The following is a 24,669-nucleotide window of genomic DNA, read 5'->3' on the forward strand; positions in this document are numbered from 1 at the left end:
AAAATACTACTAGCAATATTGACAATTCGATGGAATAATTTAATTTTTACACATGTTTGTTTTGCATATAAAAATGAGTATAAGTACTATGGCTTCTCGAATTAAGAGTAGAGTATTATGCCTTATACAAGAATTTTCTCAATTGGCAATCAACGTAAAAACCTTTTTTTGAAAATTGCACGATGTATTATTATTTTATACTGAAAAGTAAAACATTCATCTGGAAAATCATAAAGCTACCAGCATTGCTTACATTCCAGTCCGAATGCCAAAGACCAAAAACCCAAGACTTTTACACGTAAGGAATTAATTTCTTGAAAAAGAACCAGATCATCCACTCCTTCTGATAAAGTTTTAAACAGTTTTGCATTAATAATGAGTTTAAGTCTGATGCACGAACATTCTATGGAGATATAGAAGATTCCAACGAAATTGTTACAATCAATAAATCTGTCAATACAGCAAAAGTATCTAAATTGCCAAAGGTTTGATCGACGACAGTATAAATAAAAAGTAGGAACGATGACAAAAATATTACAAGTGCAACGACTTATTTATATTATGAAAAATCGACCTGTGACTTTCAATGAAAATTTTTTTCTGAAAGCTGCAGATTAAGTATGGTAGTCAATTCGCGACGATTACTCATTCAGAGAAATTATATATAACTTCTAGGGTATCATCTTCCGGTGTTTTCGCAGCTGTGATAAAACGCTATCCTCCTGCGTCGTTTTGTTTACGACCACTCTCCCTTTTCTTCTGTTTTTGACTATTCAGTAGCCTCTTTCCACGTTAATTCTATCCGTTGCAGCTTTTTCCCGATAGTTCTTTTCTATGTTCGTACAGGTCTACATATTTTTCTTTTGCTTGTTGTATGACCTATACATCTTTATTTTTGCTTCGTAATCATACGTCTTCGGTTATGTTCCAGAAGGGATTTATTACTTATCCTGTTTGGGCAAAAATTTTGACATATGGCAGGCATCTACTGATGAACGATTCAATTTTCTATTATAATTCGGACACATACAACAGAAAATCGTATATAATTGTTTGGCTTCAATTGACTTTAATATAGTTTGTATTGGTGTTTTATGTTTCTAAACCGTTTTGATTTTAAGCCTCTTTTGATTAAACGTTTTTATATTATGATAAACAGTGAAAGTAGTCAAATTTTTGACACCTAAAATCAAACGATTTAGAAACATAAATAAATCGAAAGGTCTATTAAATAAGAATTTGAAGATATTTGTTGATGTTTTTATAAATATGTGACTGTATGATTATCATTGCCACTGAATTGTTTTCAAAAAGTCCCGTTCAAACAGTTTTGGTTCTATTTAATATATAAATAAGTATTTAAGTTGACGGTTTAGTACCTATTTGTCAATATAGAAGCACAACCTTCGTAAAAACTGAAATAATTATTTTAAAAACAATATTCTAAATTACTATGGATATTATTATTAATAATTCTTCTCTAGGCAACTTTTTTTTATTAAAAAAGGAAAGAGTTAAGCTCAACCGAAGGTAATTGATTTGAAGGTTGTGTTATTGCAATTTCCTCGATATCGGATTAAAAACTTTGAAATAAAAAAGTTTCCTCAAACTTTTTTTTACTCTGTAATCTTCATAATCTTTCGTATTCCGCATAGAATTGTTCATTTAGTTTTCGATTTAATTGTGGTATTTTCATTCAGCATTTGTTATAAAGAAATTATTTAACCAAGATTTTTTTAACTAACTAGGAGCAAAAGCATGTATTTCATTCTTTAAGTACCGAAATAACGAGATTCAATAAAAAAATATGTAATTGCTATGTGTTTCACGATAACGGTATGCCTCTCTTGCTAATTTTAATCGACCAATTTGAGCATTTCAAAATAATAATCAATAATTGATAGCATTAAGAAAATAAACTCAGTTTCATCTATTTTTATCACGTGAAACTTTAACTAAATTCAAATTTATTTTAAAATAAAATCTAATCACACACGTTTACGTAAACTTAAAACGTATAGCAAACAATCAATTTTGTTTTGCTACTTAATAAATCTTCGTACATCATGAAAAATTATTTATGTCTTCAAACATTGTTTCCTCAATAGTAAAAGCACGATAAAAATTAAATAATGAACGAATGTATGCGCTTAAGGCACTGAACGTTACTTTATTACCAGACTAAACTTTTTGACATGTGTAAATTATAATGTTGTTTTGAATTACCGAAAATTAATCAAGTACTTAACTATAACTAATAACTATAGTAATAATGCAGGTTATCATACAAAAAATAACTACGCTAATTGTTGGATCTTCATCAACTCAAACTTAATATAAAACAAATGCAAAGTGCAAATGATGAATCTCGAAAGTTGTTTGACATTATGTAAGTATTTTGAATCATGACTGCGAATGACCAAACCGTTTTTTCTTCAGCTACATACTTTCCAGAACGAAGAGAAAAGTTTTAAATTGATAAAATTAGTTGTTTGATATTTGTTTGGTAATTTCTTTCTATAATTTATTCATCAATGGAGACACATCTGTGCTGATTTTTGACTGAATAACAACTCTACCAATAAAATATTGTCAAGCTCTAGCATTTATAGGAACTTTTTCAAAGACCCGATCCATCCAGGTCACTATAGATGAACCCACCCAGAATGGTTTTAGGTCAACGCTGGTGTTCCCCACCTTGTCACCGACTCCCTTTCTCTTGTACATCAACGATCTACTCGTTCTAATCAAATCTATAGGCATCAAGAGATCACCAACATCGATACCGATTTTGAAAATATACTGAAGTGGGGTGGAAGCAATCTGATTGGCCGGATTAGCTGAGACAGCCTCACAAAAACTTGGAGGGTGATCGACTCCATACAGAAGAGAGTAATTCGCTCATAGGCGATTCGGAGCTGATCACAAATTTGGGCTGCTTAGAATATAGAAGAAAGGACTCCGATTCAACGATACCATCAACATTTTACCACTTAGAGCAGTTTTTGCAGGACCTACATGACAGGCACAAGTGGTTCATGAACACCGAGTTCGGAACTCCTTCCTTTGGAGAAGTACTGTGGAATCAGCTACCAAGGCACGTTTTTTCCTATCACTAACAACCTATAGAAGTTTAAGATCAATATTATATCAGGTACCAGTCAATCTACTCGGTTGTAATAGGATGCACCCTTCTGTGCTCGCTTCTTACATAAAAAAGTTAACGAAGTCAAAATTAATAACTATGAAACAGCAAAGAGGTTTTTGTTGTTAAAATTGTGGCTCCTATAGACCGATATATTGATTAATTATTGTCTTTATTAAAAATAAACATTAAATTTAGAATCAACATAGTTTAGTAAACTTACCCGTATGAAGTCTTGTGTGTTGTTGAACGTGACTGAGTTGTTTGAACCTCCTGTCACAATAGGAACATTTGTAAGGTTTTTCGCCAGTATGTACTCGGATATGTTGCACAAGTTGGTGATTGCTGCTGAATGACTTGAGACATTGTTGGCATTGGTGAGGTTTCACTTCGGAACGTCCCGCTAGGTCTCTGGCATGCATCTGCATAGCAGATTTATGCATGAAAATCTGTAAGAAATCATTAAGAAGTTTATTTATCGCGAATATTTATTGGTTGTGAGTTTGAAGTAGTGTTGTGTGTATTTGGTTTGAAATTTATAGTATGTGACACTAAGTAGCTTATTATTTTCTTTTTTCTTATTAAATTATTTTGTTTTCTTGTTAAGGATCCACATATTAAAAATATAACATTTTGTTTTGAGGAAACATTCGAAAAATTATGAAGGGTCACTAGTTTTTTTATGTTTTAGCTCCAGTCATATTTATATCTTTAAAAAGTCCCAACTTCCGCTACATTATTATCTGGAAAATAAATTCTGTAAAACCTAAAAGAAATGGTCATTAATAATAAAACTGAAAATTAAAGTAGCCGAAAACTGTACGGAGACATTTTAAACGTTTCGCGTGATATATATCTGTAGTGGTTTTAGATATTGCTTTTTTCATTTAGTGTGAAACAGAAGTATAATGTCTTTTTTATCTCTGGGGACGACCGAGGAAAAGGGTTGACACATAAATCATAATTTTAATTCTCGTGGACTGCTTCATTAAGTCTCAATCGAGAAAAAATGTCGCGAGAGGCCGAAACAAAGTCATGATTATTATTATCATTTACGAGGTTCCCAGATACACACGTACAGAAAAAAGGATAGTAGTTGGAAACAAAACTACTTAGAAATCAGAAAATTTTAAAAACGATTTTTGTCCATTAGATTTATTGTTAAAACTGTTCATTATTCTGATGGCTTTACTGATGTAATCTTTTGACGTTTGCTTTCCCTTTCACTGCTTTCTACTAGCTTTTGGAGACTTTTCCATGATGACGTATCTTTGAATTGATTCATAAATCGATAGACCAACTCATATCAATATTTTGAAGTTTGATACTTGGAGTATGCATTTAAGATGTGGAAGCGAAAAAGTGGGGGAATGGTAATACCTCTCAGTGACATCTCTACACATATGGCAAACAGAATCAAAACAACAACCAATGAAAGATGATACCGTATCGTGAAACATAAAAAGAGGAAATAAGACATTTTGAAACCTTGGGATAGATAAGGTAAATGTTCAAATATGTATCTTTGGGAAAAAGGTTAGACATTATTTGTGAATACTTTTATCTTATTTATCTTAAATAGCCTCTGCTCCCGTTTTACAATACATTTGCGAGATAGAGTATTTTAATATAAATTCATGTGTGGAATCAAAATTAAGATCGTTCATAGTACATCAGAGCTCAGAAATCTACTAAGAACCAGATTTAATTTCGAAGTGCGTAAGACCTACCCCAACATACAGCTAAGAAAGCTGGCTGACTGGACCAGGTAAGACTAGGTATACAAGAATGAGAAAACAGCTGTAGCACGACCAACAGTGAAGATACTGCTTAGCTATGTTATTAACTTTTCTTTTGTCGCTTTCCATCTTCCCAAATTGATCGGAGGGAATTAAATGAAGTGAATAAGGCTGACGAGGCAATAAATCTTACCAATAGTGGACGAATGGACGGATTAAGCTATTTTATTTAACAAATGCAGATTTTTATAAACTTTGTATCAACCAATCAGCATAATAATGATCAGTTGTGTTGTGTTGGTTTAAAGATATCCGAAAATTGTTAGAATTTTTCAAATGAGCGAGGTTTTGTTAAGCATTAAGTAATTCACCCACTTATCTACTCGTAGCTCTAAGAAACCGTTTTTCTTAATTACTTATTTATCACGAAAAATCTTTTGTCTGACTTATATTAACGTACATTATATAACATGCTGAATTATCACCTTATTTGTATTAATTACATTGTTATAAATATTTTGTTAATGTTGTACTGAAGTTCGCGCATGAAAAGTTCCTCATTGAATGCAAATATGAAATTTACTTAGTTGAAACAACATTCTTCAATTTTTTTCGTACCGCTTGGACGATTAGTTGAGCTGAACCCATTCAATAGTTAAATGTATCAGATCAGGACTAAGAACTTTTTCACTAAAATGGTTGGTAACTTGATTTTGTAGCAAAAAAATATTAAGTTACACGCATTTTCAAGCTTTAGAAGGTAGTTTGAAAACTTATTTTCTTGTAAGTACGACTCCATTTAATATCAAATAAACTAAACCATTACCAGTAATAAAATTGACTATATAGAAAAGAAACATATTAGGAGAATACTCTGGAAGCTTTTGAAGAGACTAACAAAGTTTTTAATGCAGTGGAAGACAGTAGCAAGATGAGAAACCATGTTAGAAATTAAATTTCGTATCTACCAAACTTATTTGTAACGTTACTAATTTTTTTTTTAAATAACTATATCGAGTGGATTATTCACACATTCTTTAATATTTAGATCCCAGTTAGATGAATTAGAGATATACAAACTCCATTCAGAATTACTGCTACAATATTTTCAATCAGTATGAAAATAATAACCTTTGGTGTAAGTCCACCAAAACAAAATTAACAATTAATTATTGCAATCTCAGTAAAGACATATGTACATCAAAAATTATTGACGGAAATAATAATAAAAAGAATTGATAACATTTATTTGAACTAATAAACGTTCTAAAGGACGAAGATGTATCCTTTACATGATGATTCTTCCTTTATATAATGAAACAATGAAAATATTATAATGTATAGTAACATGACGGATATTTGCAAATAAGACGAATCGATGATACAAAGCTGGCTTATTCTTGTGTGTATGTTCAACAATTTGTGCAAATCAATAAAAGTAAGGCTAAGTTAGTATTAAATCTGGTTGTGATTCAATTATTTATTTGTTTACAACATCTTACCACGTACCACCCAAGTGGCAATGAATAGGTCTGAAATATACAAATAAAAGACGGCAATTTAACTAAGATAAAATATTTTCTCTTTAGATAAATGTACAAATGACTAATTTTGTCATGATAGTACTTATAGTCTAGCAAAACAAAAATAAGAAGGCTAAAACATGAGGCGAAGAGAATGTAGACTACTCTCGTGTTTAGAAAATATTTATACAAACTTAAAAATTAAATTAAAGCATTTCGCATTGCCCTATGTTCACCAACGACAAATTGTTCGGGTAAAGAAGCTTCTTTCACTCGAAAAGAGTGAAAATCTTTTAACGATCGACTTTCAGTCACCTTATAAAGATGAAAAATGTAATTATTATTAAAAATAACCAAGTTATCGAATTGCAGAAATCAGTAAAGGCAACAAAAGTTGAACAGCCTCCTACAGGCGGAAAATCTGTAAATCCATCACTGCTCAACTTTCTTGAAAAGTAAAAACTAAAAGCGTTGATATGCACACTTATTGTTGTGATTCACCGTTGATATCCTGGTTTGATCGAACCTTAGTATTTTGTACCCTACATTTCTCAATTGCCATCCATAATTCATCTTGGAATTATTAGAAAGTGGAGGATCTTGAACCGTCGCTCACTTAGGCCTCCTGATATCTGTCGTATTCTACTGAAAACTATCAAAGGTTGATGTCCTTGAAAAAGCCTTTCAAAGGAACTGGGTAAACCGTACGACTATCCATGTGTTTACATTTCGCGAGTGTGAGTGCCGAGCACTTATAAATGACGTAGTTTGGAGTTTCTTTCTCCTCCAAGCACCAGCGACACTCCCAATCGTTCGTGCTGCCTTAGTACGAATCTTGCTTATTATATCCCCAGGTCTGATTATAATATCAGTCATTAGTTGTATTTTATATATGTATTTAAACGAAGAAATGATTTATAAGGCTTATCTAGTTAATCTCGTGCCGAGTGTTTCCTTCCATCTACGTAGAGACAATCTTGCTTTTAGATTTCTCAGTGATGAACTAATGAACTAACAAAGAATAGTGGGCTTATATTAGAATGAATTAGCTCTGATTCAATAAATAGAGTATTTTGGATAATATGAAGTAATCCAAATTAAGGTACAGATCGATGTTTATATTCTTTTTATTAAAACAAAAATTTGGTTAAAACATTCATGATTTTTTTATGAGAAAAATACGGTTCTGTATTTTCAACAGTGTTTTCTGTTGGGGTTTTGATTAAAATTTACCTTCGATTCGAGCAGGAAGTATAGTAATTGAGTTCACGGCGCGTATAGGCAAACGTGTGTAGGAGTACCTACTACATTGATCAATATGCGTTTTCACTTTAATTGTACTGCTTCGTAAAAAAAAAGCTGGAAAAGCAGATGTTCTTTGTTCATTTATGTAGGTTATTTATTAGTGTGATAGTCAGTTTTTTACATGGTTGATTTTTTTGTAAACGTGAATAATGGACTAACAATAAATTTAGTATAGGTTTGGAAATTACAGTGACATTTTTCGGAGGAGATTACCAATATCTCTATTAATTAACGTCCGCAGCCCTTAGTTGTACGTCAACTTACAACTCTATCTTTTTTACTTGAAAAAACAATCTATATTCAAGTTTTAACAACAAACTATGATGTTACTCTCTTGGAGTAGTTTACACTTTACTTTGATATCCAATTCAACAGCTAAATGAATAAGCAATTTTTAAAAGTAAAATGAAAGTACTGAGGTTCCAATTATATGGTTCTTGACAAAAGATTTTTCCAGTAAAGTAACCCTGAAAGATTCCTTGTACAGACGTGATCAGGAAGAACTTCAGTCTTTGAAGACGATAACTTGATTATCGAAACGCGCGACAGACAGTGTAATTGTGAGTGTTGGTGTAAACAGTGTGCTCAGAATGAATAACATCAACGGTTCCAGAAATTCCAGCTTAAGAAGACCTGATGAAAAATAATTTATTTTCAATAGGGTCAATAGTAGACTCGACAAGATAACCAAATATTATTTTTTTCAATAAGGTGATCCTGAGAGGTTCCTTATATGGATTTGATAAGGGAAACCTTTTGGGAAATTAATTTATTTTAAATAGGGTTATACTGATGCGCTCCTACAGTGGTCCTCGTCAGGTTTGCCCTAGTAAGGTTAACCTTGTTTTATCCTAATAAGGTCATTATGATTTCGAGGAAATGGGGCAATCGAGTAGTTCTGAACTCGCTATAGCTTGGGTGCAAACTTGTTCCAGACTGCTGCGAGTGTTTTTGATGGCAATAAACTATTTTTTTATAGCTTCCATTATCTGAGAACATTTAAGTATATCAATAATTCTATATTTTCACCGGTAAATCCGTAAACCAGTAAATTATTATTTGTTCCCTTTACAACAATAAAAAATTGTTCATGTCTTCCAAGTGGAAATAAAGCCAGCTCAAGTTTGCCTTTTCCATTCACTCAGCCACTTATACGTTAAATACGTCGATTTAACTGGAAATTCTTCCAAATCCTCACCGACAGGGTGAATAAGGAGTATTTTTTATTGAAAAACTCCCAACGAATTTCATTCGCTCTTCTGATATTGAAATTAGAACTCGTCCTTCAGTTTCTTCGAAAGTTTTTAACTCGCTCTTTCCGTTTTTCCTTTTGCCTCTCGTTTTTAATCACAGATTTCTAAATTTCTACTCTTTACCTACCGTTTTAATTCGTCATTATTAAAATAATGTTCCACTTTTAATATTTCATTATAATTTGAAGCTTTTTTTGTTTTACTCTCTGATAATTCCTCGCTCTTTCTGAATGTACTTCAGTTTGAAGACGCTCCCGACCGAACTTCATTAAATTTAATAAATTCGATTAATATTTGAGTTTTTTAAATAAAGATTCTCAAAGACATAAATCACATTAGTTTCGAAAAAAAAATGTTTTATTTAATTCGAGATATTTTTTATCATTTACCTGCTGATAATCAAATGACATATGCATAGGTGTATAATGTGGAAACTGGAACATTGAAGCTTGGGGATAAACCGAAGATGAGTTTGCTCCATGATCAAATCCCGGATATGGAAGAGGAAGGTGTCCAGATGCGGCATATAACGATGACATTGAAGCTATAGTTGTTGATGGATTTGACCAAGTAGTTATTGTATTATTTGTCGTTGAAGTATTTGACCCGCCATATGAGCTGTGCATTTTTTTTAACCTCACTTATCCTGATAGTTATTATAAAATGTTACACAATTCTTACTAAAGGCAAAATCTATATTTTATTTGGATATTAATGTTGAAAACTCGACTTGGGGTATGTTAGCATTTGTTTTACTATAAAAAGTTTCTGGAAGTTTAACAAAGACAAAAGGAACATAACTGGGTCTATGGTAAATAGAGGTATTGACGAAAGTCTTTAGGAATATGGAAAAGAAAGGACTTTGGAACAACGGAACTAACCAAGAGTTGGACAATCTTTATGAATAGCTATTAGTAAGAAGTTTCATGAAAGCTAAAAGAGTGGTATGGTTGAGGTTCACGAAAAAAAATAGATACCTATACAAAATGGAATTGAAGAATGGAAGAAGAAAAAATACAAAAAGTACAAAAGTCTTGAATCGTAACCTATGGATAACAACTAGAAGTAGTTGAAGCAAAATCAAAACATCATTCTTGTAGATTGTTTCGGGTGTCATTTTGGCTTTTCAGCCACTCTGCATGTCTGCATTGTTCTGTTTCTGAAATATGTAGACTCCTTACAAAGAAGACTATTGTGATGCTCTGTCATACCTATCATCTTAAGGTGGTATTTGATAGGACAGTGAGCTGACAGAAGATCGACCAACATTTATCGTTTAAGGTCATCAAGAGACGTCCCTCAGAGTTTTAGCTGATTTGCTTATGAATCTTTTGGCCTGTCTTAAACCTGGAGCGTTTGTCTAGTAATACTCCATCTGATGCTTTAGCTATCCGTTCATCCGTTCAGTTCGTTATTGATGTGGCATCTTATGAATCTACAGTAGGGATCTAGTCGAAAATATGGATATGAATAGAGTGTGGTTGCTACAAAAAATCACTTATTTTCTTTATATAAGACTAAAAATTTTTTTAGAGTGAAAATATAGAAAAGTTTCTATCCGCATCCAAGAAATTCGATCTACCATCATTAGGATTTTGAGCCAGGCTCACGTGGTATTCAAACAATTTTACCTTGAAACCTCATTTAGATATATGTCCATATAAATAAGAGATAATTTGAGTAAAAAAATTAACATACAACGTGAAAAATGCAAATTAGAACATTTTGCAGTCCGATTTTAACACACGACCATTTGACTATAAAACAACGACCTAACCACGCGACGTATTTTTGTTACGAATTGCTAAGCAATCACCAATATCTAATATCAATAAAAATTCAAATCCAGCCAATACTATCAATATCATTGATTTTTTATAGCTCTATCTATTGGTGAAATTTTAAAGTTTGATTTAAAACTTCTATAACTTTCTGTGTGGTAAAAACAAAGTAAAATTAGAACTCATCTATTTTCAAGCACTGCTTTAATAAAGCACTTTTCTCAAAGTTGAATCATGACTAGAAAAATTTCTGAAAAATTACCTTTGAAATGACATTCATTCGATCTCATGTTGTCATTTCAATAACAGGAATGGTGTCGTGACATTTCCCTTTTGGCAAATATTTTTGAGAAGAACCAGAAGTCACAATAGATCAAACCTGGTGACTAAGGTGGATGTGGAAAATATCAACTAATAGATGTCAGTTACTTCCGATTACGAAAGAATGTACTCAGATGAGTAGATCAAGTTTTTAGTACTATAAAACATGATTCATTTTAGATTTAATGTTCATTTCTAATAATTATACTATATTATGAAATAATTTCACAAAATTTGTATATATAATATGTCTTAGCTGCTAGTAATATGACAATTAAGTTTATAGACAGAAAACTACCAGTTTTTAGGATTTTATAGGTTTGGAAGCGTTTTTCTAAATGTATCCTTATAATTCGTTTGAAAAGGATCCTTTTTAATTGTACATTAGGTATGAACAATAAATTTTGAACTTTTTAAATGATGAGAAGCTGGGGAATAAATACGAAGTAGAAGGAATAGAAGTTAGTATAATATTTGAATTGATAATTATATCAAACTTGTCTAAGAAATCGACGCTGGATAATATGAGATCAAAACTAATGTAGATGGTTCATCATACAACTTATAGTTGAGGTTAAAAGTGACGGAAATTCAAGATGAATAATATTTTTTTAAACCGTTCGCATGTGAAAATAAAATTACACAAAATATTACTAATTATACTACGACATAATAATACATTTTTCTTTCCTTTTGTTGAGTTTAACCACAACATGTAAATAAAATTAAATATAGTCCATTGATAAATATAATGCAAAAAAATGATAATAGGTGAGGTTTTATGAAAAGATCACCGGTTAAAACAAATAAATGCATTATGGACGGACGTGGGCCGTAATCCGTGAAATTAATGTAATTACTTCAAAAATGCCACGACAACCAGTGATTGTGTGCATCTTTTAGATATGTTGTATTAGATTTAATACGTTTCTCAGTCGATTTTGCTCACATTAACATCTTCATAAATTGTGATTTATATCCATTTATGTACTAGACGATCACCCATTTTTTAGGTTATTAAACATTCTATTTAGGCTTCAGAGATTATTTTTCGTTCGTCGCGTTTTTTTCTGTTTATTTTCTCTTTTTGTAGTTAAATCTGCAATGTAAATATACGAAAAAGGACAAGAATGCACCCATAACTTTGGTTAATAAAAATAAAAGTTTTTTTGTCATATGGAAACTAATATCAATTTTTGAATGCACTAGTGTCATTAAACAATAATCCTCAGGTTTGCTTGTGACATCAAAACATATATTTTCATACAAAATATAAACATCAGCTACATTTAGAGATATTATCGTTTAATATAAAATGGAAACGTTTTTTTATTCTTTGATATCGCTTCTCAAGTAATAAAATGTCTTGATGGAACTTCTTGCCTTGTTCGTCGCTCACAGAACTCAAATTTGCCGGAAATAAATCCATGAGAGTCCAGTTTATGTATATTTGTTTTTCCGTACACCACAAAGATTTGTTGATCTTTGTTATTATCCATTCTAGTTTCGTATAAAAATTTGGGCAACGTTTAAAAACATTTCAAACAAAGTTTCTCCTTATCATTCAGCTTTTTTTCTCAAAGCTCTTATTCTTTATCGGTTCCCTTATTTATGGACATACAAATATCCCATCTTTTATTTTTTTTGCGTCACTAAATTTGGGGAGTTTGTCTTTCCTATCAAGTCGAGCTTTATGTGCAACAGTGGTAAAATACTTTCGTCAGAGTTCACTAAAGGATAATTTTTAGCTTTTTTATAGCCTGAAGTTAGCAAACGTAAGGACCACCCATAACCAGTTTACGCAACAATGCATTCACACAAGGAATCAATGAATAATTGCATTGATATGAATCACATTCAAAATTTAATAGAGTTATCAAAACAGAAGCATTATCACAATAAACTGAATCACCTACTTTAGAAAAGTAAATTTTTATTTCGTCACGATGTCGAAAATAGGAAATTTTCGCATCAGAAGAAGCTAAATTTCAGACGTTCAATGTACATAGCAAAAGTCAAAAGTCTTTCAATCAAGTACTGACTTAGAACAAGTTCTTGAGTAGAATCCTGACTTTCTGATCGATTTGTAGGCTTTAAAACAGGCAGTCCGGCATATGTAAGATGGATTGTTTGTAGAAGACAAGTTGGATACTGGGTAGTGTGTTTGGTGTTGCTTCTATTGCCTTTTGTTTGAGTCAAACTAAAACAGCAAGCCTGGGCAATATCAAGTCTGGGTTCTTGCTTAGCCCTACCGAATACCAGTGCACGCACGTTACATAATGTTTATGTGAAACCCAGGATATCAAATCCTCAAAAAAAATCCATAATAGTCTAAATGATGTGAAATTGCAACGCTGAAATGTAATTCTCCAAACACCCATAAAAAAAATTATCGAGGCTGTTAGAACACAAAGCAGTTAGTTGAATGGATAGTAGTTCACTTGACTCGACCTTTTAATAACTGAAGTTATTAGAAAAACACGCATATGATGTCCAAAATGAATATGGAACTGTCAAAAAAAATTGCACTTGATTGAAACTCAATTATTATACATTGTTAATAAAACTTTTCGATTCTTGCCTGTAATTCATTTTGAATCTAATGCATTCAACTACTTTTTTATTCCTATAAAAAGTGAATTCATTTTTACATTAATGGCAGTCAGAGTTGAAAAAGTATAGTGTGTTAATGTTATTTTCTGGTAAAAATTTCTAGAATTTACGAAATTTTATGAAATATTATCTAAGAGGTATGGTGAAGGTATATAAGAAAATTGCTGAATTGCGGAAATCTATTTAATATTAGTTATCTAATAGACCGTTTGTATGTCTGATTTATTCTACATTTGAAAATAAGTACACCAAAAAAAAATACGATAATTATTGTAGTTATGTAAATACAGCAAAAATAGATACGATAAAACTATACCACATAATTAGATAAAAAGAGCATTTTCATTGAACTTTGGAAATAAAAACTTTGTTGTTGATAATATTGAATTAATTATAAAATGGAAAAACATATTTTTGATTTTAGTATCGATCACTACTTGGATATGTACATTAAAATTCTTCTGTTTTTTTATTTTCATCTGATAATGAAAAGCAACTTAGTGGATAAACAAAAAGAAAGGATCAACGAATAAAGGAAAAAATTGATTATATAGGATAATATTCAAAAAAAAAAAAAAACAACTACGATAAGAAGTTATATGGACATTAAGACAAATTGGATGGACAGGACATTTTTTTGAATTATTAGATTAGTCATTTAGATGAAATAAAATCGATGAGCTCATATACTCGTAAACTAATTCAATGAGTAGTTAGTCTTTTACGAGAGAATGAGGAAATTAATATGAATGTTGTTGGTGAAGACGGTTTTCCAATTAGGGAACTTAAACTATGCTTACTATTCATTTAATAAATATTTATTACAGTTGTTTTTTGGAAAATGTTAATTGTACAAAAGGTATTCTTATTCCTCTTTCTAAAAATACACATCCAAAAAAGCAGAAGACTTAAGACCAATAAACTTATTACCAGAGGTATCAAAAATCTTAAAAAAAACTTGTACAACCGAATAAGTTCGTTCTACTTGTCTAGAGTTATACATGACAAACAATCAAGCGATAGGAAATTTTTTAGAACGTTAAAAAGTCTAGTTAAATTAGTAAATGACATAAAATATGGGGAAAACCAGAAACATTGGCAAAACATTCGACACCATTGATCATAATATGCTTGTAGCTAAATTAAATTATTCTGGCTACCAAATCATCATCTCCAGAACAGATGTCATTGCGTTTTATTTTAAAAAAAATGATGTGGTAGATAAATCCATATATTTGTCAGTAAAAATGGAAGTGCTCCAAAATTCCATTGTAGGTCCTTTATTATTTTTTTATATGTAGCAGATATGAAAAACTATTTAAAATATTCCAATATACTACAAGATGCAGGCGGTTCACAAAAATACGTTTCCTTTTCAAAATCCGATATTCTGGTTAGTCAGGATCGATTTTTTTCAAAAATTCAACAAATTTCAAAACTAAATGCGAAATTTTGGGTTGCAGCAGACAACAATCACCTTTATGTAACTACTAAACGAGGCAAAAAACTTAGGTGTCATTTTAGACTAATTTCTTTTTTTGAGAGTCACATAAGAGATAAGTTGAAGTTGATTTATGCTTATTAAAAAGCTTAAATCATCTTAAAAATATCTTGCCTCCTAAAACCAAGTATTTTCTTTGTGACACGTTCTTCCACTTCTTCATTGCAAAACAGCTGCATGCGTTTTTCGTTCAATTTACCTTATGAGTTCCCAATTAAACAGGAATTCCATTTTAAACATGAAGAATCACAGGTCAATCTACTTATTTGTTTAATTCATTCTATGCCCACAACCATCCTCACGATACTAGAAATAATAACCTTTATAAAGTACCTCAACATCGCAAGATTGTATAACTCAGTTCAAAGATAGAAAAGTAGCTTCTGAGTAGGCAAATAAGACAGTAACACTTAAATAGATGAAATGTTATCTTATTTATATTCTGCTGGTTTTCTTCGCGTTACAGGTGTGCTCTTATTCTAATTTTATTTGCTTTACCTCCCCTTCTACTCAATGTCTTTTCCGCTTGGTGATTTGGTATATTTATTGCACAGCTAAAAAATGTCATCTTCGCAATATTAGCACAAATCCTGCTCTTATGTAATCGGTTTGTTGATCGCTACAAAGTACATTTGCTATCTTTAGAATTTTGGTAACACAGATATTATGTGTTACCAAGATATTATGAAAATGTTGTAATGAGTGACAATCTAAATATATAGACTAAATGGTGATTAGTTGTATAAATTTAAAGAAGTGAATATTAACAAAAAATTCATTAATGAGTTGAGACTTTTGGAACTGAAGCCATGAACAATATGTCCCCACAATAAAAAAAATGAATTCATTAGGAAAAAATTAACATGTACTTATTATTGACTTCACTATACTCTTTTTTTATTTTCCCTAACAACAATCGAAAATATTTGATTTTTCTATCAATATTCATATCATACATATGACCTCAATTCTTCTGCGAAGAAAAAAATGAGGGACTTGTGTTTAAAAATTCCAAATTCATCCTCCAAATTAAATAGTGAAAAGTGATTAAATACAAATATTTGAACTTTGACACAAAGACAAACCTATTAGGTGAGCTCTATTTGGTCGATATAATTTTCAATAATTCATTTGTCTTCATTGTTCCATTGATTACGAGTCAACAAATCAAGGAAATACCAAAACAATAGAATGCCAAGAATATTGTTCACATAATTTCTTATTCTTCTAATTTCAATATTCAAGTAAACAAACCAACCTAATGTTAATATAACAATTAATTAGGTGTAGATAATCTGTTATTAATAATTGTTCCTCAGCAATACGAGTTGTCCTTCAGTATATTCTAGTCCCTTCAACTTACGGTATAACATTTTGTATTAGCATCTTCATGCAGTACTAAATTATTTTATCCAGATCTACCTAACGTTTTGTCATTATTATTTACTTTGATTCACATCCTTATTGTCAAATTTAGTTTGAAAAATCTACTTTGGCGATATCTCTTCACTAAATATGTCAATTTTTTAGTATTTGCCAAAATTTTCCTAAATATCAGTTGTTTGGATCACTGATTTTTATTTTATGTTTCCACTTCACATCTTCACTCCATTTGAAAAAAATTTCACCTTCCGCCCATGGCTATGCAGATTTACTTTTATTTTTTCAGTAACTTACATATTTTGTTTTTCGAAAATATATGTTTATAAATTTATATAATACGTCTAATCTGCTTTATTTTCCCAATCGTTTTCCGTTGAATTATATTTTTTAAATTTTATCAACAAAATTGTCAACTTCTTTATTTGCTTTTTTCCACTAAGTATCTTCATATAAAGTGAAACTTCTATAAATGAAATCAAAATAGAAATCAAAAATTATTCTATAATTTTTTATTGTTTCAGGCTTTTGTCTTTTCCGGCGTCCGGGAAAGATTTCGTATCCTCTTTCAGTCATTATTTTCAATCCTCCTAAATATCTCCTCTATTCCTTGGTCTACATACCTCATTCTTTCCTTCGCCATACAAGATATGACGCATTATATGTCCACACCAATTCAACTGTTTTCTATTCATTTCATTCTCTTCATGTCTTCATTTCTGATTCTATCCGTTTCATTATTTTATTTGCTCTAAATGAAGTTTTGTGCTCTATCTGTTTTACCCTATTCACTGTGGCTTTTCTGTTCATTTACGATCATAACGTAAAATCAATTTTTTCATTTTTTGTCTAGCACATGTTTCATTTTTACTACATTTTATTTATTAGTTTCGTAATCAATGCTGTTTCATCTGCGTATAACAAATTATTCATTATACATTTTTGTATCTTATTATTTTATTTAGTTTTCCTTAATTGCCTGTTCTATGTATGACTGATTTGAATATCTACGGTGCTTTTTGCTCCATCTATTTTTTCATAAGATCTATATAGATTATATTACTGTTACTGTGGTTTTAAATATTTGGTCAGAGTCATTAAAAACCTTTATCAGAAATGGTACTTCTCCATTTCATCATCAGGAATCAACTAGCAAATGATATTTCTTGTCCCAAAGATATAATTTTCAATTCTAAAACAACAAAAGGGTAAAATCAAGATCTGGTGAAACTTTAATGAAATATTCTGACGATTTTTCACACATAGTGAACTAATAAAGTCTATAGGTTTCTGGAAGATTAAAAGCAAAATCATTGTTGTTCATTATTAAGTACTTAGTAATATCTTTAGCATGGATAGAGCCGATAAGCAGTTCAATCCTTATTATATTGTTTAATGTTTTTTCCAATCCTCATGCTTTCCTCATCACTATATTCTTTTATATATTTATATCATCAAAAGTTTTAACTTGAACGTTAAAACCTTATATCTTTGTTGTGGGATATAATTTTATCATTTATCTCAATTCAAGATTTTTCATATGATCTGGCAACACAAGAAATGATTGATTCGCAGTTTATAACGTTATCATATTCAAATTCATCGTACTGATAACTTAGTTAATTGTTTATGTTCTAGTTACCTGATCTTCTAGTATATTTTTCAGTTTTGATTCACAGTTCATAAACAACACATGGAAACTTCAATAATTATTTTATATAATAATGTATTTTCTCTATTGTAACTTTCACTAATAAATTCAAAATTTCCAGTTTTAAGTAGGTGGAAATATAATCACGTCTTATCACTCATGTTGCTACGTTGTCAATTTTCATTTGGATTATACATCATCAAGAACAAGTTTGTGATAAGACAGTTATAAGGAAACGTTGATTGAAAATTGATATCCCTAATATGAATGGATAATCTATATGCTCTTGAAAAAACTATTTTTTACTTCATGTCTACAGAGTGCTTCTCCCAATAATATTTTCAAAATTCACATGAAATAATGTACACAAACAATAATAAGATCAACAGTGAGCCTCTATAGAGGCGAAACGTGGATTTTTAACAAAGCAGAGAAAGAAAGAAACAAATAATGAAATAAGGAATCTATTTGAAGAAGCAAACCTAAGCGAAACAATAAGATCCAAAAGAATAAATTGGCTGAGTCACATACATGCCAGTTTTAAAGCAACAAAAAAAATAATGGACATAGAACAAGGAGGAAAAAGAAAAAAAGGAAAGATGGTACGCAAATGTGATGGGAGACCTAAGAGAGAGAGGAATTCATGACTAGAAAACGCCTGCGTGAAGCAACTATATATATTTTGCTTTAACTTATGTCTAAAGACTATTTTGCCCAATAATATTTCCAAAATTCTCATAATATAACACGAGTTCGAGTTGTCGAATTGAGCTAATGGTCTCCAATACTTCATTTGTTAGAATTTAGAAAAGTGTACAGCCTCCTTATTTTTCTCACACACAACAATGTAAAAAAATACTGTGTGTTGCTTAAGCACCGTTTTTATTTGGAAAAAATACCGTTTTCAAACTTATTTTTAGTGATGAAATTCTCTCCCATCGCACTATGTATTTATATCTTACGTAAATAAGATTGATACAGCACGTTTTTCATGAAAATATTTGCCGACTTTTCCATGAAAACACGATATAAACACTGCACAATTTTCGAACAAGGGACAGTTTTATTGTTTTCCAGATTTGTTAAAAATTGATTATGATGGTATAAGATTTCGATTTAAAAATACTAATGATAATAATAATAAAAGTATCAAATCGCTTTCTATAAGAACGGGACAATGTACGAATGTACGCTAAGGTTAGATATTTTTATGAAAATACTTTGTTAGTTTGTTTTAAAAAGTTATCAAGAAAAATTAAAACCATCAACATTAGGGTACGAGTACTTGATGCTGATGCGTACCAGAATGATTAAAAACTGTGTTTAAGCATCAAAAGTACGCGCATTTTTTAATCGAAAATGTATATTCCAAAAAAATCAAAATCTTGAATAAATCCGAGATATATCTAATTAAAAGTACTTAATATTGAAAATATTCAAAACATTCATCACTACAGTCATTCAAAATCTATGAAAATTATGAAGATGTTTTCAAGAAAGTGATATCCCACAAACACTAATGTTGTCTGTACAAAGAAACAAACTGATGAGTTTGGTTATTTTATTTAACTCCATTATTAGAAATGACCTATAGAATTCCACAAAATTATACTGTTATTTCAATCCAATGGACTGAATTGATCAGTTGAATGGTACATTCCAGTGCAAATTCATACTATTGTAGTAATTCCAGAGCTGGACTGGAATGTTGGACTTGAATAGTGTGAACCTATACTATACTAATAAAAGTATGATATACAAGGTAATTAAAAAAAATTTATATAGATGTTACTCTTAGTATTTTTACTAAAAAATATTCCATCCCTATTATTCCACTTATCATCACATATCAAGAAAAATTTTGAATATAATTGAAGCTTTAATAGTAAGAATGGTGCAACATTTGGTACGTGAGGTAATTTAGAAATATAAAAGGAACACCTCTGCAGCATTTCTATCAGACAATTGAGAAAATATATCTGTACGTTTTAAACTGACACACTTCTCACTAGCAGAAAAACGAAGTTATTATTTTACATTCACTTTTTCGCACACACGCACTGGCACTTTCGCAAAAATACGTATCTAACGTTGTCAAACTACTAAACAACAATCGAAATGATTTTCATATTTATAACATATTAATATAGATTTGTCGAGTCTCTATCCATAAATAAATTTCTTGTTTAACTTAATTCATATTTACGCAAAATTCGATCTTATACTAATTGTCATTTAGTTGAAATTACTCTAGCGAGCGGCGTGTAGACCAAATAAATATTGATATTGTATATAATTCTAAGACATATCGATAATTATTTGTTCGATAGTAATTAGGTCAATTTAAATGAATAGATAACAAGTGCAAAATCTAATTCTGTTAAATGCATTTTAATACGCCAAGATACCGAGTGACGTAATTTTTTATAAGGCAATACTTAGATAAGTTTATTTATCAAATTCTTCAGCAGCGTATTCAACTATAAATATGAAAACTCTATTCAATATAAACAGAAATGTCACATTGTTGGTGAAAGTTATTTAATACCGCGCAGAATAGTTGTTGATTTCCCGACCATTTACTAAACTCTGAAATGTATGTTGAAGAACGAACATATAACACCAACCACACCAATATTTTCGAGTTTTTTTGTCTTTTGAAATGCACTTCTTAATTTACTTCCTCTAGTTTCCAACAGTAATAATTTTTTTCTTCGTCCGTTATAATATTCACGTTTATTTTTCATTCATTTGCATTCATAAGGAATGTAATTTCTGAATCGGTCAAAAAGCGTGAAAGAAAGTAACATAGCGATTCATTTTGCGTCATTTAAAATCTACCACCCTAAGCTACAACTCACTCAACATGCTTGTAAATCCACCACATGTATGTCTTTTTAGTGATATTTATATGTAATAACAATGTTCTATAAAATTCCATGATTACTTTGAACTCATTTCCACATGATTCAAATAATTTTATCAATAATTTGTGAATATATGAAGTGATTATATCGCTGTGAAAATATCTGTTAAATTGTCGGGTACTGATAAGATAGATAGATAAAAATTTGGCGGGTTAATGCTCGAGAAATGATGATGATATAATGATTTTAATATCAGAAAACGTCAAAATATATGTTATAACCCAAGTAGGAACTAGTTTTATTAACGAAAAATAACCTTTTACATAACAATTTTTGAAAGCCGAATGATGTTTAATACAGTTAGAAACATGTTTATACCATTATTTATTGCTTTTATTTGACCGTTTTAGTGAGGTGGTCAAAATAATCACGAAAGAATAATTATGTAGAGCTAACTAGTAAAGAATCCTATTTTACAACTTTTCACTTATCATTTTTCGGTTTAAAAACTATATAAAGTGCATGTTCGGTGAATTATGTATATTTTTTTTAATACTGTACTGTAATGTCAACTTTACTTTATCCTTGTATTTTACAGTACTTTTAAATTCTCCCAATCCCCAATATTTTCAAAAATTCAATATATTCAATAATCAAAAGAGTTATTTTTCAGTAAAATTGTCAAATATGACATATTTTAATATAATTTTGGTTTTTATTTAAAACTGAAAACAGTATGAAAACTAACATATTACGATATACGTCCGTCTAGTTATTATTACGATACTCGATTAGATATACTTGACGCGGCTTCTTCGTCGCCTGGTCCATAAACACCTATCTCGTACCCTTCTAAATCATTTCCCGAACTTATAACGTAAATAAGTATTTTAGACGACGCCATCTGAAAGTTGTTCGTTCTGTTTCATTTACATATCTAAAATTGCGTTTTGAGTGTTCCATGTAGTGAAAGTGACAGTTCCGTACTGCAAAACACTTTCGGGACGTTCTGTTGTAGACAACTTTAACTTCCTTAAATGTGACTCTAGTCACTTCAATGTTGACAGTTGACAGTTTCACTTCGATGATTTTGTATAACCTTAAATTTTTAATTTTCTGAAACTATTTGTTTTATCCGTAGTATTGTCTACATTAATGAATAACAATGAATGATGATGAAAAAGAAAACATCAGCGATGAAGAGTTACTCGAATACCTGATCTCAACGAAGAAAGCTATCCGGCCGTTTTCAATTCGCTGCAAGGTACGAGCTGTTTATGAAGTGGTGTCACCAGAAGAAATTATAAATAGAATATTTATAATTCTCTATTATTTATTTTCTTCTACTCAGTGTAATTGAAAAAGTTTTGGATCTTGTTTGTGTACGCCGCGGCTGAAAAACTACTTTGTTGGACTCGTCTGTTGCTCGCCTCGCTTCGCTCGTCTCGCAATTTTCATACTCGTCAAACAAAGTAGCACTTTCAATCCTTAGCATACAATAACTATTCTAGAATTCTTCTCGATCAGGTTCATCATCTATAGAATAAATATTATTGATCATGAAAGGGTATTAAAGATAATTCTTCTTCTTCTTTATTGTGAAACCTTTCTAAGATAATCCAAAAAAGACGAACTCCCCTTGAATGTGAGAAAATTTCAACTATTCATATGATTCTTCCAAAAAAATAAATTAAAATTTTAATACTTTCATCAGTATCAATGACATTTCCTAAAAATGGACTGATTTTGAATAACAAACTGAGTAACAAATGTTACTTGGATGGATCATTCAGCTAATTCGAGCTCATTAATATGTTATTTTCAGTAATTTTTTTAACAGTTCGGTGAGGAGACTCACTTCTTTGTAAAAGACTTTCATTCTATAATCAATATGAGTGCCAATGCTCATTTTATTGCCGTATGAATCGATCGATTAATTTAGAAAGAAAATGGAAAATGTAATTCATCTATCCCATCAAAGTATTACCATCGAATCTTTTGAAACTTACAAGAATAGTTGTATAGGCGATATAAAACTTCTTTATCGGTCTCTTAACACCTTCAGCCCTGGTCCATAGGCCCGTAATAAGCTTTCCCCACAACCCAGAGTGACCCTATAGACCGCACGACATATTTTATTCCAAACCTCCTCTACGGCTCATGGGACCGTTAAATGTATTTTATAGTTTAGTTGGACCTTCTTGTTCTTTGAAAAATTACTTTACACTTGGTTCATCTGATTTTGTTTTAGACTTTATATTTTTTTTTTGTTTTCTTCGACATAATTCAAATAATATTTGATTAAATCTTTTAACTTGTCGTACCTTCACTTTACCTATACATATTTTTGTTCATTCTGTTTTTAAGGGTATAAAAACTTGTCGAAAAACATATTACAATTTTTTTATTGTACCCTACAACATCTTTTCTCACCTTTTTACTCAGACCTTCTTTCTTCACTAGATAATATTTTTTTTTTGGTTTTGGCGTCTGTGGATCACCAACATCCATAGTTTCTTTCTTCAGCAACTTCTTTCCTACACTTGAAAAATCAGTAATTGCTTTATTTTCTTCTTTGTTATTCTTTTATGAAGAATAACGGCATTTATCATTGCTGTCACAAATACACACATCAACTTTCTTCTCAAAAAAGTGTGCCATTTGATCACATAAATGTATAGAAGATTTGTTTTTGTTACAGTCGATCACGGTTCGAGGCTTTACAACCACTATTGATTGTGATCCAATTCTTACTGTTTGAAAGTGTAGCGGTAAAATTTACTTGGAGCCCAGAGGGGGCCTATGAACCGCACACAAAAAACTCAATTTTTAGTGCCCAAACAAAAGTTTATCAAATTTGGTTGGGGCTCAACGTGTTAAAGTGGCTTCTCTATGAATAAACGATGTGAAAAACAGTATATGTGGACCTATTAAATGACGTTTTTCTTGAAGCTCCCAAAAACGGCAGTTACAAATGTATAATATATATAGAGTCAAGTAATATTTTGATGAATTTTAATAATTATACACGTTCTTTATTGGAAATAATTTATAATATAAATAGTTTGTTCACAAACAAATAAATATAAATAGCAGAAACTATCTCAAATTCGCTTAATCAGCTTTCAGTTGAAGCAACTATTGGGTCGAATAAAAACGTAAATACGAAAATATTTTTTTGTTTACTGATAAAGACAAAATATAACAATTTTTTATTTGAAAGGTTGAGAATACCCTATCCACATGAATCCTAATGATTTCCTGTTATTTACAATAGTTTCTTTGATATTACTTTATTTCAATTCGAAAAAGTGCGAATTCACTGCTTATTGCATTTCCATGTCGGCAATTCCAATGAACTTCTAATTGTTTAATGTAATTTTCAACTTAAAACTTCTGTAATTCGAAATAACAATTGAAACTTTATTAATTTACAACAATGTGAAAAGTTTACAACATTTTTGTTAATAAAGATTATTTCCCACTTAAAGCAGAAAATATTTCTGTTCTAATATTGAAAAGAATTTTTTATTTGATTAGAAACACGACTGCATATTCTCTAAACGGTTTACGCAGTTAATTTTCTATTT

At 30.5% G+C, this 24,669-nt stretch overlaps 1 protein-coding gene across 3 annotated transcripts in view; it reads right to left on the minus strand.

Moving 5' to 3' along the window:
- LOC130444917 (zinc finger protein 628-like) overlaps positions 1–24,669 on the minus strand; it is a 138,762-nt gene that overhangs the window by 61,440 nt on the left and 52,653 nt on the right. For 2 of the 3 annotated variants that reach the window (XM_056780285.1, XM_056780283.1), the window contains exon 3: positions 3,369–3,594. In XM_056780285.1, coding sequence (XP_056636263.1) covers positions 3,369–3,594 — 226 coding nt within the window. Of the gene's footprint in view, positions 1–3,368; positions 3,595–9,354; positions 10,524–24,669 lie in introns of those variants that run through there. The other variant, XM_056780284.1, reaches the window with a different exon arrangement.

The sequence above is a fragment of the Diorhabda sublineata genome, chromosome 6 (genome assembly GCF_026230105.1).
Source record: "Diorhabda sublineata isolate icDioSubl1.1 chromosome 6, icDioSubl1.1, whole genome shotgun sequence".
In the NCBI taxonomy this organism is placed as follows: domain Eukaryota; kingdom Metazoa; phylum Arthropoda; class Insecta; order Coleoptera; family Chrysomelidae; genus Diorhabda; species Diorhabda sublineata.